Source organism: Myotis myotis, unplaced genomic scaffold (assembly GCF_014108235.1).
Source record: "Myotis myotis isolate mMyoMyo1 unplaced genomic scaffold, mMyoMyo1.p scaffold_m19_p_9, whole genome shotgun sequence".
Classification (NCBI taxonomy): domain Eukaryota; kingdom Metazoa; phylum Chordata; class Mammalia; order Chiroptera; family Vespertilionidae; genus Myotis; species Myotis myotis.
The window spans coordinates 30,006,300-30,023,928 of record NW_023416401.1 but is presented as its reverse complement, the minus strand read 5'-3'; the positions used below and the strand labels follow the sequence as shown (position 1 = coordinate 30,023,928).

Here is a 17,629-nt window from a genome sequence, read left to right as displayed (position 1 = left end):
TTCGGCGCGAAGGTCGCGCGTCGCTCCACTCTCGGCCGAGAGCGACGTCACGTGACCAGCGCCCTCCCCGGAAGTGGCGTAACTACACACGCGTGGCGCGGCTCGCCGCTTCCGCAAACAGAACCGTGTGTGGCTGTATGGGTGAGTGTGCGGCTGGGACTGCGGCCCTTCTTTTCTTTGTCTGTGGGTCTTCCGCCACCATCAAGGTGGAAGGGGCGCTGCGACTCCCGATTGGAGCTCGCGCTGTCTTAGCCTCGTGCCTTCGGTACCCTTCGCGAGGGGTTTATGGTGCCCTCAGCGCGGAGCCAAATGGGCAGTACTTGTGGGAGCCGGTGGGCGCTCTCGCTCCTCCAGACCTAGCGAGTCCGGGTCCCGCGAAGGCCGGGGAGCTGCCTTAGGCCGCTCTGCAGGTTTGGGCGGAGAGTGTGGGAGTGTCAGATATGAAGCAGCGTGTGTGTACCTTGACCGGCGAATCCGAAACCCGAGCCGGAGGCTTGGCTTAAGAGCTAGGCCGCGTCAGGGACGGAAGAGGGTGAGCTTGGCCGAAAAATTTCCTTCTCGCCTGGCCGCGACTTCTTGGGCCCTCGAGTTGACTTGGTCTGGCTGGCGGGTCGGGACGGAGAGCTTATCCCAGTTGAGCGTCAGCCCGGCGGTCCCAGCCCTGTGCTCGGTGGTTCTCTGTGGAGTGAAAGGGCGGGGACGGCTTGCGGTAAAGGTGCCTGGGAAAGCCGGGTCCGAACGTCTGGTCGTTTTCTTGCCTCGCCAACTCCACATCAGTGGACTCGTCCGTAAACCCCGTCCTCCAGGATTCTGAAGGGCAGCACTCTTGCATTTTGGAGTCTATTCGTTGTTACACTTTGACGGTCGATTTCAAAAATTCTCACCTGTTTCTGCCATCGTTTGGAATTTATTGTCATTTATGCTGACCGCATTGATTGTTTTAATGGCATCACATCTGTGGAAGTAGAGTTGCACATGTAAACTTCACACCTATTCCCAAAATAAATTTCAGGCGTTAGTTACAGCTAAAGAGGTCATAAGTCACATTGTTTTATCTCCATTTAAAACCTACAGTATTTCTGTTCTTTATTAGGAAATACATTGCAGAGAGGGGATGATAGGGGTTTGATCATTTGAAGGCCAGTTTTACGAGATAATCATTTTAAGTAGTCATTCTTAAAATTACTCTTTTGGGTAATCTCCCCCCCCCCCCCCCGCCCCCGATTTGGACTTCTGGTCTCCCTTTCCCATTTGTTTTGAATAATACAGCCTAACATTTTAATAGAGTTACGTATGTATATATAAGCTGAAAGCATCTGGAACAGTAATTCGCACAGTGCTTCCTTGAGCTCTTCTGTAGTAAGAGTTGAGAAAATCTGTTAAGTGACGATAAATGGATCTTCATAACAATTCCTGTTCAATAGATAGTTCACTTATTTCCCTCCCGATCCATTAGGCCTAAGAATGTTTGAAAGAGTCTTAATGGTTATTAAGTTGCTGGCTGAGTCTTGAAACTTCTTATCCAAAGCCACTATCTTCACTTTTAAGGGATTTCAGAAGTCAACTACATGTTCCCAGACTTTTCTTGTTCTTGTTGCCCTCAGTGTCTCTGATGTGTGTTTTGTGTGTGTATTTTTTTCAATGTCTCCAGGCCAAAAGAAATACCTAACAGTACCACTCATTAGTAGTTTAGTCCAAAGAATTTAAGTATACCCTGGCTGGTTTGGCTCAGTGAATAGAGCATTGGCCTGTGGACTGAAGGGTCTCAGGTTCAATTCTGACAAGGGCACATGTGGACTTGATCCCCAGTGGGGGACATGCAGGAGGCAGCTGATCAGTGATTCTCTCTCATCATTCATCTTTCTATCTCTCCCTCTCCCTTCCTCTCTAAAATCAATAAAAAGATATACATTAAAATAATTTAAATATTTATGTCCCAGCAACTTTATTTAAAAAAATATTTGTGTTTAATATTTAGTTAACCACGAGCCCTTTCTAATAGAATCTATGCACCTGTTGGATTCTGTAAAACTTCTCAAGCCTTGAAATAAGATTTGACATCACCAACTTCATTTCCTGTTTAATTGATTTTCTTCAGTGCCACAAAAATATCTGCTTCACAAAGTTATCATGTCATTGAAAGGGATATAGTGCAATCTGCTCAGCTGAAATTGGGCTCTACTTAAATCTGAATCTGTGATATCTTCCAGATACCAGATATCACTACGCTTCCCTTAAAATTCTAAAATATCCTGCTGTGCCTGTATGAGTTTGTTATAGCGCCCAGCATACAATTTGGGAATCAAGGCGATAGAGTAAGGGTCAGAATAGAAAAGAACTTAGATGCCCCCACTTCATTTGTCAGTTTTAATGCCAATAGTGACTTTTATGGGTAAGATTGCTAAAAGGGTTTAGGGATTGTAATTAGTACTCCCACATTAGTATATTCATAAATTGACATTAATACATATTAATTAACATTGTTTTCATGAGATTTAGGAAACTCCTAGTTGACCACTGAAATTAAATGAATGGTTAGCTTCTGGTTAAAATTATTTTAAAGTGATTGTAAGTAATATCAAATTTTTGCCATTTCAGTGTTCATGAAGTTTTATCATCTATTTAAGTAATCAAAAATGGAAAATTCTGCAAAAGCAGAGGATTGTGAAAAGATCTCTCTTGAAGAAGAGAAAGCATCAATCAATTCGGTAACAGAGTCTTCATTCAGCACTAATGAAAGCACAACTGCTCCTGGGACTCGGCTTTTTGAAAAGGCTCCTACGCAAGTAGATACTCCCCAAAAAAGAAAAATGGAGTTTGCAGATGATCTTGTAAAAGAGAGTGACAGCTGTGGAGAAGACACTCCATCTAAGAAAAGAAAACTTGATGCTGAAGTTGTACCAGAGGAAAAAGGTTCTGGTGATGATGAAGGCATTTCAAAGAAAAGAAGACTGGAAACTGATGATTTTCCAAAAGATGAACCTTCTCCTGTAGATGGCACTCCAAAAAAGAGAAAAAGAGAACTTGAGGATGAAAAGCAGAAAGTATGTTGAATGTATTTTATTTTATTCATAATGGAATATGTCAAATTGAAATGTGGAACAGCTGTGAAATACTGGTTTTTAAAAGAACTTCAGAATGTTCTTTTTTATTGTATTAAGATAGCGTAAGCTTTTAATTCTTGTATTTTAATTGTTTTTATTTAGGTGAAACCTCTGCTAATGAGATATGCTAATATCATCTGCTAATTTTTATGATACCAGAACTCTTATTTGACTAGAAACTTGAAAGCTAGTTTTACGGTTTGCTTTTTCTTAGCATTTAAAAAAGACAAGAGTATGAGGCCCAGGTGATTTACCTTGTTTCATTTTTTATTAGGTATTCATCTCTTTTTGTATCTGAAATAGTATCACTTGAAATGATACATTTCAAAATTATACCCAGTTTTACATTTCTTCCTTACGCAACTCCTTTAACTATATTGTTTCAACTTCTTGTTTGGGTAGTTGCATACAATTTTAGCTAAGTGGACACAAGAGCCCGATGTTTAGCAGGGATACTATAGAGCAAGGAATATCAAGTCATTTTCATCTGGGAATACCATATTGTGAAGGAATCAGAGACAAAATCTGGATCTGGAGGGAAAGAGAACTTCAATGAATGAGTAAATTCTGCCATCAGCCATGAGGATGAGTGTGCTTAGATAGGCTAAGCATTTGTCATTAGTGGAGTGTGAATACTTGTAACAGAGAGGAGCTTGTATTATAAACTTAGTTTTCAAACTTTTACTAGCAGTGGAACCCTTTTCTCAAGTAAAAATCTTTGGTTGAACAGGAAGTATGGGGATCTGAAGTCCTGTACCTGCCATGGGAATTTTGCTGAATGCTCAGGGCCTTAAGTAGGGAGCATAAATTGAAAATATTGAAATAGATTAATAACAAATAATAGTAAGAATCACTGGCACTGAACATAACTTATTGAGTTCTAATCCCTTTCTGTGTATGACCTCATGTAATGGTCACAGCTATTTTATAATTATACTAGAAGCCCAGTGCACAAAAATCTGTGCACTTGGTTGGGGGGGGTCCCTCAGCCCAGCCTGCACCCTCTTGCAGTCTGGAACCCCTTGGGGGATGTCCACCTGCTGGCTTAAGCCCACTTCCCGGGGGATCGGGCCTAAGCTGGCAGTCAGACATTCTTCTGGAAGCCCAGGACCCCTTAGGGGAGCAGGCCTAAGCCATTAGTCGGACATCCTTAGTGCCACCATGGAGGCAAGAGAGGCTCCCACCACCGCCGCTGCACTGGCCAGCCATGAGCCGGCTTCTGGCTGAACAGTACACCCCCTGTGAAAGTGACCGGTCGTGTGTCCCCCATCCCCAGGGTCAATTTGCATTTACCCTTTTATTATATGGGATAATACATATTACTCATTCCTATTTTATTTTCTTAGAGGAATCCCATCCACTGACTGGAATTTATTGAATTGAATAAATTAGAACATTGGAAGAGTATTTGTTTTATTAAAACATTGATAGTAAAATTATATAGACAAAAGATCAAGGTGTAAATTTTAAACCTAGAGATTTTTTTAAAAGTAGGGAATGGGAAAACAAGCTTACATCTGATTATAATTAGTGGGATTTCTGTGGCTAATGCCGTTGTTTAATGAAATTTACCAATTTCATTAGTATTTTATCCTTATGTAGGTCAGATGCTCTTTTAGGTTTTTTTTTTTGCCATGTTCTAATCCTTAATGTTGTTCCATTCTCTTATTTTCAGAACTTAGAAGAAGGACACAGCTCAACAGTGGCTGCCCACTACAATGAACTTCAGGAAGTTGGTTTGGAGAAGCGTAGCCAAAGTCGCATTTTTTACTTAAGGAACTTTAATAATTGGATGAAAAGCATCCTCATTGGTGTGATTGGGTTTTTTTATTTATCCTTTAGAATGTTTTATTTCAGCTTATGTCTCATTTTCCCCCCTAAATGGTTAATCATATATCAAGTTGCTAGATCTTTAATTTCTATTCATTTAATTATCAAACCTGGACTTTATAAAACTGGAGCCAAAACTAAAAATAGGCCTTTGAGATAAAAAGATTATTTACTTTTTGTTGACTACATAAAGATATTAGTAAGTGTTTAATAGATATTAAATTGAAAAGTTAACCAGTCTTTCAAAAGGTAGTATGCCCCTTTTATTATTAGAGTTAATGCTATTAAGTAATTGTTCTATTTTACTGTAATAATAGTTTTGGAGCAATGACATGTTGTTGGATTAAACATTCAGATTCCGTTAAATCAAGGAAATTGGCAGTGTCATGATTTTTTATTTCGAGGTCTTTAATAAGTCGGTAAAGATCCTGTTTGTTGATTGTCCATTGAACTTACGTTTCTTGTATGATGTTTGAGGAGAAAATAAAGTTTATATTGAGGATTGTAAAGACATTCAACTTTTTGGATCCAGTATTTTATCTGTGGAAACGCACCTTTGAAATTAAAATGGAAGTCAGTTGAGGAAGTATGATTCAGGATATATTTATTGCTTTGTATATCGAGTACATCAACTAGACTATTACATGAGGTTAGGTTTTTAAAAAGCCAGTGTGTTTTGAAGTTTTTCACAGTAAGGTTTTTCTTTGTTTTTTTAAAGCCAGTCTTAGAAACAGTGAAAATACTTTCTTGATTACACTGGAAAAAAGTGCTAATTATGGATACTTTCTACTAGGTTTGATGATAATTTACTTTGATGATTAATTAAAGATAAATTAGACATTCTGAGAAATGTTAAGAGTGGAAACGAGGCTCATTTTTTCACATATTTTGATATTTTTATTTAATTTTTAATCATGTTTTATTATAAAAATATTATTTATTTGACTCTGCCAGTTGTCAGTGAGGGTAATTGAGTGTCAGTTTTTTCTCTCTTTATTTTTAAGGTTAATATTATGTCATTTGTAGCTTATACTTTTAGGGTAATCTTTGGACCTTAGTCCTGATTTATTCTCTCTTGCTTTCCTTCTGCAGATCCAATGATGCAGATAACTTATCATTGAATAGTTTTTAGTGATTCATAGTTTATTTGTGTATTTATTCATTAAAAGACTTAGGTCAGACTTAGCAAAAATTTATCTCAGCATATTCATGGTATTTTCCTTCTTCAGCTGTTCCAGCAACTCTCTCAGTGGATGCTTTGCCATCTGCACCTGCCTTTCTGGTCCTAATGCAATCTTGTGGTCTATTTATGCAAAGCTCCCTCTGGCTTTTTCCTTTCTCTTCACAACATCCATTCTTTGTCATTCACTTTCTTTCTTGTTGGTGTTTATAGCTTAGTAAATAGGTGAGTACTATTCATGAATGTGATGAAGATATCTTTGAAATGTTTCTTGATGATTGCTCTCATTAGTCTTTCTGTATGGAAATAGATTTTATAATTGTTGTTTTTCATTCTTTCAATATTTTTATGCTGTTTCTTAAGATTCACAGCAGTAAGTTAAATATGGAACACTTGTACTTTTATTGAAATTACTTTAAGATCCTGTGGACAGTGAAAGGCAGAAGCATTTATACAGAATATGCTAGCAATCAAAATGATACACCTTAAATAGAAAGTGTTAAACTCAGAGTGATAAAGACAGAAAAAGGAGATTTGGGGTGCAGTAGTGTATCAAGTTTTAGAATTGCTGAATACTTCAGTCGGGTATTAAGATGTCTGTAACTGATATTTGAAGCATTTGGCTATTAATATATAGGGAACTATTGATACTGTTCGTTGGCTTTTAATGTGATTTGGTAGATTGGTATGAAAGATCCCATTTTTTTACTTCAGTCTTTAAGAATTCTGATGATAGTAAAATTAGAGGTATGTATACTTTTTTGACTAGTTCTTATATTTTTGGGGTGGTAAGCCGACAATTTATGCTTTAGTAAAATGGAGATCATCTATTATGACTTATTTCTCTGTTTTAGGGGAATTTTTAGAAAAGTTGCGACAGAAAAAAACACGTGACATTACTGTTTTGGACCTGGGATGTGGTAAAGGTGGAGATTTGCTCAAATGGAAAAAGGGAAGAATTAACAAGTTAGTTTGTACCGGTAAGATAATAATGGTGTGGAAAAAATAATTTGTGTTCAGTCAGGAAAATGGAAAATAAGATGGATCTCATTATCAAAATGACACTAAAATATTTTATTTCAGGCTATATGGGGGTTATGCATGAGATGGGTGTTTTTAAAATGACATAATGTTCACCCTTAGAGGTTACTGCGAAACTTACTCATTCTGAAATTTGTATATTAAGAATGAGTATTTATCTTCCTTACCCTATATGAACCGTATTTCAAGGTAACCAAATGGTCAGAAAGGAAAATGTCAATTTATTGAAAAATTAGGAGTAATGATGAAAGTCACAATTTTTCTACCTTGATGAAATAATAGATCTAAGCTACAATCATAAACAGATGATAAAGCTATTGGGTAAAGTTGAAAGGAACTTAACTGAATGAATCAAGTACCTGGACCAACTGGTCAGTCTGAACACTAAAGTAGAACAAGCAGGCATCATGTTCTTCCCAATGTGATGAGTAATAGGAAGTGCACAGCACTACCTATGAAGTATTGCCTAAATTGGCACTTCTTGGATTTTTTGCTTTTAAGACCACTGTACACTTAAAAATGCTTGCGGGCCCCAGAAAGCTTTTGTGTGTGTGGCTATATCAATTGATTATAGTAATTAAAACAGAATTTTAAAAATCTTTTTAAACCATTAAAAAATAAAGTTTAGTAAGAAGACTGGCATTTATTTTTATTTTTAAATATATTTTATTGATTTTTTACGGAGAGGAATGGAGAGGGATAGACAGTTAGAAACATCGATGAGAGAAACACCTATCAGCTGCCTCCTGCACACTCCCCACTGGGGATGTGCCCACAACTGAGGTACATGCCCTTGACCGGAATCGAACCTGGGACCCTTGAGTCCGCAGGCCGATGCTCTATCCACAGAGCCAAATAGGTTAGAAGAAGACTGGCATTTTAAAAATATTTTTGCAAATTCCTTTAGAGTCTGGAATAATAGACAACTGGATTCTCACACCTGTTTCTGTATTCAGTATGTTGTGATTTGTTATTTTATTTGATAAGTAGTTGAAAAATGCAGGAGTATTTTAATAGCCTTTTCAGATAGGATATTCATCTTTGATATTATATCAAAACCTGACAAGTTCCTTAAAGATCCACAGTGTGGAATCTGAAACCATAATAATGAACTTTTCATAGTCTGTTACATTTAATTACAGTGATTTATCTTGCACTTTGAATGGTTTAGCCCCATGAAATTTTGTAATATTTAAAAAATAATGTTCACTAAAGTTATGCAGATCTCTATGTTGACATCAAGAAATCACATTTGTTTAGTATCACCACCAATCAGAGAAGTAATGGCAAGATGCTCAGCTCATGGTGGTAGATGTCAGTTTTTCTGGATTGTAATTTTCACTTAAAAGCTCAAATTTTATCATTGGTAAAAAATATGCCCATTGTTTTTGATGAAGTGATAGGCTCACTTTGTTTATTTTCAAGATAATGACTGATATATTACCAAGTCTGAATAACTGCTTTGTCAGCAGTTCTTTCAAGTGAAAATACTTTTCTATGAAAAAATTGGCCAATCAGCTCACAACACAGTCACATCAGTCCTGTTTAAACTTTTGTTATATAGTAGAAATTTTTTTTTACTTTCTATTTCATTGCATTGAATATTAAAAAGATGTATTCAAGAGCCAAGATTTAATAAAATTTATTTTTACTGCTTTATCAAGGATATTCTTAAATGAAACTGGCTTTCCCCCTCATGCTAGTTTTATAGTGCTGAAGAATATAAGTATTAGCAATACCCTTTAGTGCCACTACCTTGTATTCATGATAAGGTGCCCCCATTTTATCCACTATTGCTTTTGCTCCAAGTTTCTGCTTTTAACTTTGAATAAACATTTAAAAATGATTATAGAATTTTTTTAAATGTCTTTTGAAAATAATAGGAACAAAGACTTCTCTTTTGTTTTGAAGGAAATAGGAACTTTTTGCTTGTACTATGGCTAGATTTCATGCGGAAGTTTATCCGTAGGGGTTAATGTATGGATTTGTGCTATCTTTACTTTGTAGTTTATCTCTGTGCGTCTTCGTTGACAGTTACTAACACTCCTTCCCCTTCCAGATATTGCTGATGTTTCTGTCAAACAGTGTCAGCAGCGGTATGAGGACATGAAAAATCGTCGGGATAATGAATATATTTTCAATGCAGAATTTATAACTGCTGATTGTTCAAAGGTACAAGGTTTTTTAAATTTTGTCAGTTTATTTTTTTATATATTTAATTTGGGTAAATGATTTGTTTTAAAAATTAGCTTTTTTAAAAAGTGTATTTTGCAACATTAAAAACCTTACTACACATTTTCCATTTTAACTAGAAATTCTGTCATGATCAGTTTGTTTAATGATCCACTGAGAATTTTTTGGTTTTAATAATTTGAACTTTTGAAATCACTTGTTGCTTTCTCATTTGGGCAAGATTTATTTTCCAGTGTTTTGAAATAGAACTGAATTGCTTTGTTCACTTTGTAATTTATGAGGGTAGTTTCCCAATATATTATAGTCTGTTGTGGTTTTTTTTCAACCTTCTATCTATTTCTGAATTGCTTAACAGCTATGAAATTTAACAACTACAAAGACACTTGAATGGTGAAAGTCTCATCTTGAACTTTGTTCTTTGTCTTGTTAGCTCATTAAACTGTTAGAGATATCTTTAATCATCCTACATGTGTTGTTAGCAGTTTTGAAAGTGAGAGGAAAAGTGGTAGTATACTGCTAGAATGTTGGAAACCTTTAAAAACATCTGTATTTTTTTTTTAAATGTCTGTAAGGCCAGCTTCAGGGAAATTTTTTTTTTTCGGGGAATTTTTTAATCCAAGTTATTGTTCAGTGTTATTTTCAATAAAGCCAAATAAAAGGATCAACTCCTTTACATGTCATATTTGATTGATACATTTTAATATGATTTCAGAATCCCTACTTTTTAAAAATTGCTATGAAAATGGGAATCAAATTTCTACTGAACAAGAATGAAAATATGATTTCATTATGATCCTCATTATACATGAAAGAAAGGATAGCTCAGTTGGAGGGCATGTCTACTTTTAAGGACCCTGATTATAGAAATTATTTTGGTAAAAAAAATCTTATGTTGGACTTTAACATATTTACCCATTTTTATTTGCTTTAGGAACTTTTGATTGACAAATTTCGTGACCCAGAAATGCGTTTTGACATCTGCAGTTGTCAGTTTGTCTGTCATTACTCATTTGAGTCCTATGATCAGGCTGACATGATGCTTAGAAATGCTTGTGAGAGACTTAGCCCTGGGGGCTATTTTATTGGTACCACTCCCAATAGCTTTGAACTGATGTAAGTACTTTCACATATATTGTGGTTTGCAGTAGACTCAGTATTAAGCTTATTTTAAAGTAGCAATGTTTACCAGAGAGTTTTTATAAAACATGCCTTGTTGATCTTAAAATTGATAAACATTTTGATAGTTTATTTGAGTAGATACTCAAGATTTAAGTTCAAAAGACAGATTTACAGATGAACTTCTAAAGCATCTTAATGTGTAAGTTGGAGGTTGATCGTATATTGAGCCAAACAAAGGTTATAGTGCTAGACAAGCTGCACATCAGATTCCAAGGCACAGAGAATTAACCTTCGTGGTAATGAACCTTACCCTCTACCCTAATTTTATTATGAGTGTGATTGTTAGTGAACTTCTAGTACATTACTTCTTTGAAGTAGCTGAAATTGTGTTAAAAAGCTAATCAGCCCTGGCTGGTGTGGTTCAGTGTTGGCCCGTAGGTGGAACGGTCAAGGGCGCATACTGGGTTCCCTGGCCATGGTCAAGTTGCGTGCAGGAGGCAACCGATCAGTGTGTCTCTCTTATATCAATGTTTCTCTCTCTCCCTCCTTCCCATTCTCTGTAATAAATCAATAGAAAAAAAATATCCCCAGGTGAGGATTAACCAAAAAAAGCTAATCGATTGTCTTTTTAAAATTGCATCGTGGTGCTTTTTTTTTCCATGTGTATAATCTGATCAGGATAAATCTGAACTGATAACAATTTTAATCTTTTTTACTTTTGTTTGGGGAAAATATAGAAGACGCCTTGAAGCTTCAGAAACAGAATCATTTGGAAATGAAATATATACTGTGAAATTTCAGAAGAAAGGAGATTATCCTTTATTTGGCTGCAAGTATGACTTCAGCTTGGAAGGTGTTGTGGATGTCCCTGAATTCTTGGTCTATTTTCCATTACTAAATGAGTAAGAATGTCTTTTATCTGTTGCTATTCTCTTTTTGCCTTCAGGGAGGAAAAAGGGCGAAAGGGAAATCTGTATTTCTAGACATTCCTCTAGGTTCCCAAAGAAAAAATACAGCCTTGCTTTAAAAAAAAAACACCCTTAAATCCAGGGTTGATGCCATAGGTCTTTTACAGCCTTACTTAGCTTTCTTTTATTCCTATAATTATTTTATCTTGTAGGTAAGAAAGGGAGTCTGTTACCTTCAACTTATGGCAATAATACTTGACATTACAAATAGCAAAAGATTTTTTTAAAAGTAACTACTAGTAACTTGGCAGTATCAAATGGATCCTTTTTACAGGGAGGATATTAAACGTTTTATATTTCACTGTAGCTCTGAAATCTCCTATGTCTCATAGGCAATGTTGATAATAAAATCCTGATTCAGGAATGCATTCTCTCATGCACCTGAATTTCTAGGAGTCCTGGGGACCTATAGACACGGGGAAAGTTGGGGTACCAGACTTCATCAGGTAAGGCTTCAAGGCCTTATGCGATACCTTAGTCTTAGGCTTTTCCTTGATAGGGAGAGGGGAAGAGTCAACTTATATGTAAGCCACTTGACTGAATTTTATTTCCTACTTTTTAAAAACAAAAGTCTTTTTTTAACTGAGGGAACAAAAGAGCTTTATTATCTGCTTACTTTTAGTTGGAGACTATTTGAATTTTATCTCAGTCAGACAGTAAAATTATGGGTATAAGATTTTCAGGAGTTCTACAATATATGGAGGTGGACTGTGACAACATGAGAAAAATACTATGCGCAACTTATAAATATAAACTGTAAAATTAAAAAACTTAAATCACATATTTGTTCTTAAAACTAGTTAACTTTTGGGAAATGGTACTGTTCAGCTTCATAATATAAGGAATTAAACACATTTTTAATGTGTTGTTTCATATGTTTAATATGTTAGCCTGATGTTTTAATTAACAAAGATGGTGATTTTAGTTAACTTTTTTTAGTGCTAAGCAAGCACTAGCAATCTTTTCTACTTAATTTACCTGATGATAATAGATGTAAAAGTCACAAGTCATCACTTTAATATCTAAATTTTTAAAAATTGTTGAAATGGGTATTCATTTTGTGAGACAGATTTCCAACAATGTACAGGGATTTTTGAGATGCCCTTTTGCCATTTCATTAAGAAACTGAATAAAAATATAATTAGCTTTCATATGGCAAACCTGTACAAATTGAGTTTCAGTTCATTGCAATTATGATATTTCTGAGGTGTAAAGCTTGGGGTTGTTTTTTGTTTGTTTGAAATATGTTTTTATTGGTTTTAGAGGAGAAAGGGAGAGGGAGAGAGAGAAACACTGATGAGAGAGAAACATTGATCAGCCTCCTCTGGCACACCCCGTACTAGGGAATGAGCCCTCAATCCAGGCATGTGCCCTGACCGAGAATTGAACTGGTGACTTCTAGGTGCATGGGCCGACAATCACTGAGCCACACTGGCTGGGCTTTGTATAAAGCTTGGTTTTATTTCTAAAAGCTTACTTGGGAGATTTGTAACAGAAAGGAACTGTCTGGAATATAAAAGATTTTTATCTTTACTCACGTTGTCTTTCCAAGAAGGGCTAATTTAATACAGGAAATCCTGCCTTACATATGCCTTTTACATACAAATCTCAGTGGCCTGCATATGTTTCCCTTCATCCTGTCCCCTCACCTCACAAGTCCTTAGGGTTTTTCCAGGTGTTTCTTCTGTTTTTTCCTTTTCTCCTTTACTTGCTGCCTGGAATCATCCCTAGGCTTTCTCATGATGTCTACAGATACATAGTTATAAACGTTGGCAAATGCAGCAAGGGGGCTATAGGAATGCAGGGGTGGCACACAGACACACAGATATAACTGGGAGAACTAACGTAATTGAGGATTTAAGGAAGCCATCTGTGAAGAAGTGATGTTTACGTCAAGATCTAAAGGATGAGTTGGCCAGTTAAAGACTGGAGCTAAGAATCTTCCAGGCACAAGGGACAATATGTATGAAAGACCTGAAGTGAAGGAGAGTTTGGCTAGTTCAAGAAGCTGAAGGAAAGCCACTGAAGTACATTTTATAGTTTAACTAGAGGCCCAGTGCACGAATTCGTGCACCAGTGGGGTCGCTCAACCTGCCCTGCGGGATCAGGCAGAAACCAGCTCTCTGACATCCCCTGAGGGGTCCCACATTGCGAGAGGGCACAGGCCAGGCCGAGGAATCCCACCCGTGCACAGTCAGGGTTGGGGAGAGATTCGGGAGGTTGGCCAGCTAGGAGGGACCACGGGATGGCTCCAAGGCATGTCCCACCCATCTCACTCCATCCGGATCGGCTGGACCCCAGGAGCAAGCTAACCTACCAGTCGGAGTGTCTGCCCCCTGGTGGTCAGTGCACGTCATAGTGAATGGTTGAGCGGCCTTAGCATACATTAGCATGTTATGCTTTGATTGGTTGAATGGACATTTAGCATATTAGGCTTCTATTATATAGGATGAGAGGATGTAGTGGCATGTTGAATACAGTGGGCAATGGAGAGAGGATGATGGTATGGAGAACTCCTAGAATTTCTGGCATGAATCATTAAATTTACTGAAATGGCAAAGGTTGGCAAAGAATCTAGTGGGAGTCAGCCTTGGACATGGGACGTTAGAGAATGCCTATGCCAGATCCTGGTGGAGATTTCTAGTAAGCAGTAGAATAAATGCGTGGGACAGAAGAGAGAGCTGAGCGCTGATAGCTGTTGGCATGCTGGGTAAAATCAGGGGAGTGAAAATGAGTAAAGGCTCTTGGCCAAACTCTTCAACAACTAAACCTGGGTAAAAGAAACCTGTGAAACAAACTAAAGAAGCAACCCAAGATGTGGGATAAAAATTAATAGTGTCAACAACTTGCCATAGAACCCGAGAGGAAGAATATTTTAAGAAGGAGGTTGGCAGCTATTTTCAATACTGTTGTGAGGATTTTATAGAAATGAAGGTAAATAAAATAGATTCTATAGAGAAGTGTTCCTTATAGCTCTATATTCCCAGCTCAGTCTTTCATTTTGGTTCCTGACCCATTTGTTGTATTAATAGAGAGCTCCCTATGACCCATTGAGATTTGGAAGACATTTTTTTTCATAGACATGGTTAGTGGTATATTGCGCATCATTATTTTGCATCATTTTATTGTGAATATATGAAGGAGACATGGTAGTTTTTTTAGTTAAGTCCAGAAGATGTCACTATTGTGTGAAAGTAAGTTGTTGAGAAATTACAAATATTTTAGAAGCCTTTTCATTATGTAATATTTTTTTGGACAGAATGGTGAAGAAGTACAATATGAAACTCGTCTACAAAAAAACATTTCTGGAATTCTATGAAGAAAAGATTAAGAACAGTGAAAATAAAATGCTGTTAAAACGAATGCAGGCCCTGGAGGTAAGTATTTTGAAAACAATGGCTGCTTCTGAGATTCTTTCAAGGCCATGTAGACACTGAATATTGATATATTACAGAGATTATTTATACCAGTAACTACACCAGTGATGGCGAACCTATGACACGCGTGTCAGAGGTGACACATGAACTTATTTTTTTGGTTGATTTTTCTTTGTTAAATGGCATTTAAATATATAAAACAAATATCAAAAATGTAAGTCTTTGTTTTAATATGGTTGCAAATATCAAAAAATTTCTATATGTGACACGGCACCAGAGTTAAGTTAGGGTTTTTCAAAATGCTGACATGCCGAGCTCAAAAGGTTTGCCATCACTGCTCTAAACTCTTCAGCACCTAGGACAGAGCTTGGAACATAAACTTTCCAGGTTAGGTGCTCAGTAAATGAATGAATGAATGAGTGATGCTGTCATCAAAGTTTATTTTCTAGATAGTAATTCTTTAAAATAAGATTTTTCAACCTCAAGACTATTGGAATTTTGGCTGGATAATTGCCTGGTATAGGGGCTAGTCTGTGCACTGTAGGGTGTTCAACAGTATCCCTAGATATCAGTAGCACCCCTGCCCAGTTGTGACAGCCAAAAATGTCTCCAGTCATTGCCTAATATCCTATGGGGTTCAAAATCATCCCCAGGTGGGAACCACTTCTTTACACTAATGCCCTTTTGTTAATCAGTAATTTAAAACCTTCCTGGCCAGGATCCAAGACAAGTTCATACCATGTATAATTTGTTCCTTGTGACTGTCTAGCAAGATTTCAATCTTTAGCCTATATTGGTCCTGAGACCTGCTTTAACCCCTGGATTCCTCTCTGCTCCCCCTAATGCAGTAGTGAAGGGAGTCTATATAAGCTTTAAACCCATTGTACAGCCATTAATTAATTAGGTTTCCTTATGTGTTTTATCACTTTAATTGGATTGATCATAGTCGGGAGCATTTTTGTTATTGATCAGTGGTCATATTAATCAGTCATTAAGCTTCTTTAGAGGGTTCATCCAATTTAGAATATTTTAAAAGTATTTTAAGTCTACTCTTACTTATCATCAGTTATCGCATGAAGTAGGCAAAGCAGCCGCTTTTTCTATTTTTAAATGGGCAGCCTGAGGCTCAGAGATGGTAAGTAGCTTGTTTGGGGTCACACGGCTATTAACGTTCAGATTTTCTTCAGTTTTTTAGGTGTATTCCAAGAAAAGTCTCCTATTGTAGTTGCATTCCTTCCCCTCCCCCCATGATTTTGAGTGGGAGTGTCACTTTTAAATCCTAAATTGTCTTTTAAAACTATTAATCACTAAAATGTCATATTCTTTGTGGGTCATATTTCTTGTTTTGGAATTAGGCATGTTTGTATTTACTTTATATTAGAAGGAGAGGCTTATTTTTGTTAGTTTTGAGGAAAAGGAGAAAATTACAAAACGTTATATGCATAAATCACTACATACATACATGCCTGTAGTACAGGGGCGGGGAATGCAGGCCATATAAGGCCCATGAAATAATTTGGGCTGGCCCTGCTAAGGCATTAGGGGTGAGTTAATTAAATGTTTGACCAAATATAGCAAGCTAATTTTTAAGTTGATAATTTTGTATGGCCCATGAATGATGAAATAAATATCTAAATGGCCCTTGGGAGAAAAAAGATTCCCCACCCCTGCTATCATCCTTACTTGATGGTGGTTTGCATGTACAGTAATCAGTTATTTATACTTTCTTTTCCCGTGTGGATAATAAATTGATTTGTGTAATGGGTTTTTTTCAAAAATACATCTGGACACTGAGGTATGGGATAATGGTCCCCTTTCTTTGAGGACCTTATGGTGTATTAAGGAGATAAACATACAAGCAAATAATTCAATACAATGTGAGAATTGCAGTAATGAAGAAATAAAGTGTAGTGAGTATATAAGAGGGCCTTTTGGGAAGAAAAGTAGACTGTAAGAGTTAAGGCAAAGAAGCATGAGAGAGCAGAAAATGTTTGAGGAAGTACTGGTAACTCAGTATTTCTTAGCACGGTAGGTCTCCAGTTTCCTTCCTTTGAGGATATGACCTATTACTGTGGCTATCTGGGGACATAAATGAGCAATAATAGTATGTAGTTTGAAAAAGTCCTTTGTTATTTTTCTACTTCTTCACCAAATCACTTTGCAGGCCTATAAAGGACTGAGTGAGAGAGGACATGACCAAACAAGAATGAGAATATGACTGGGGTAGCATGGTTTGAGAAATATTAAAACCAGAGGCAGAAAGAGCAGTCAGGAAGCTATTGCTTTGTCCAGGTCAGATTTTAAATGGATCTGTTTTCTGATGTTTGCTATAAAAGGTCTTTTCCTAAAGGCATCAGCCTTCAGAGTTTCAGCAGTAGAACCAGTACAACTTTACTCTGCTCTCCTGGAGCAATGTAGCAGATGGAAGGAAGAATGAAAAGACATAAGCCAAGGAACTATAGTTATAAAGTCCTGACACCTCTTTTCTTTTTTCTCACCTGGAAACAGTCCTGGAAAGGTAACTGCTTTGAGAGGAGATACTTCATAGGATATGTACATTTTAGCAAGTTTAGAAAAAAAAAAATCAGTTTTGGAACTTCATAGTCATATTATTTGGTCTTTGAAAATGATCAATAGGGGAGTGAAACTAGATCAGCCGTGGGCAAACTACGGCCCTCGGGCCGGATCTGGCCCGTTTGAAATGAATAAAACTAAAAAAAAAAAAAAGACCGTACCCTTTTATGTAATGATGTTTACTTTGAATTTATATTAGTTCACACAAACACTCTATCCATGCTTTTGTTCCGGCCCTCCGGT

At 36.9% G+C, this 17,629-nt stretch overlaps 1 protein-coding gene across 6 annotated transcripts in view; it reads left to right on the top strand.

The window, feature by feature from the left end:
• The first annotated feature begins 30 nt into the window (after positions 1 to 30).
• Positions 31 to 17,629, top strand: part of RNMT (RNA guanine-7 methyltransferase) — a 30,971-nt gene continuing 13,372 nt past the window's right edge. For 2 of the 6 annotated variants that reach the window (XM_036321958.1, XM_036321955.1), the window contains exons 1-8: positions 31 to 141; positions 2,599 to 3,044; positions 4,780 to 4,915; positions 6,969 to 7,094; positions 9,215 to 9,327; positions 10,280 to 10,461; positions 11,205 to 11,369; positions 14,695 to 14,812. In XM_036321958.1, the coding sequence (XP_036177851.1) occupies positions 2,637 to 3,044; positions 4,780 to 4,915; positions 6,969 to 7,094; positions 9,215 to 9,327; positions 10,280 to 10,461; positions 11,205 to 11,369; positions 14,695 to 14,812 (1,248 nt within the window). In that variant the 5' untranslated portion in view covers positions 31 to 141; positions 2,599 to 2,636. Of the gene's footprint in view, positions 142 to 165; positions 533 to 2,598; positions 3,045 to 4,779; positions 4,916 to 6,968; positions 7,095 to 9,214; positions 9,328 to 10,279; positions 10,462 to 11,204; positions 11,370 to 14,694; positions 14,813 to 17,629 lie in introns of those variants that run through there. The other 4 variants (XM_036321956.1, XM_036321959.1, XM_036321961.1 and 1 more) reach the window with 4 other exon arrangements.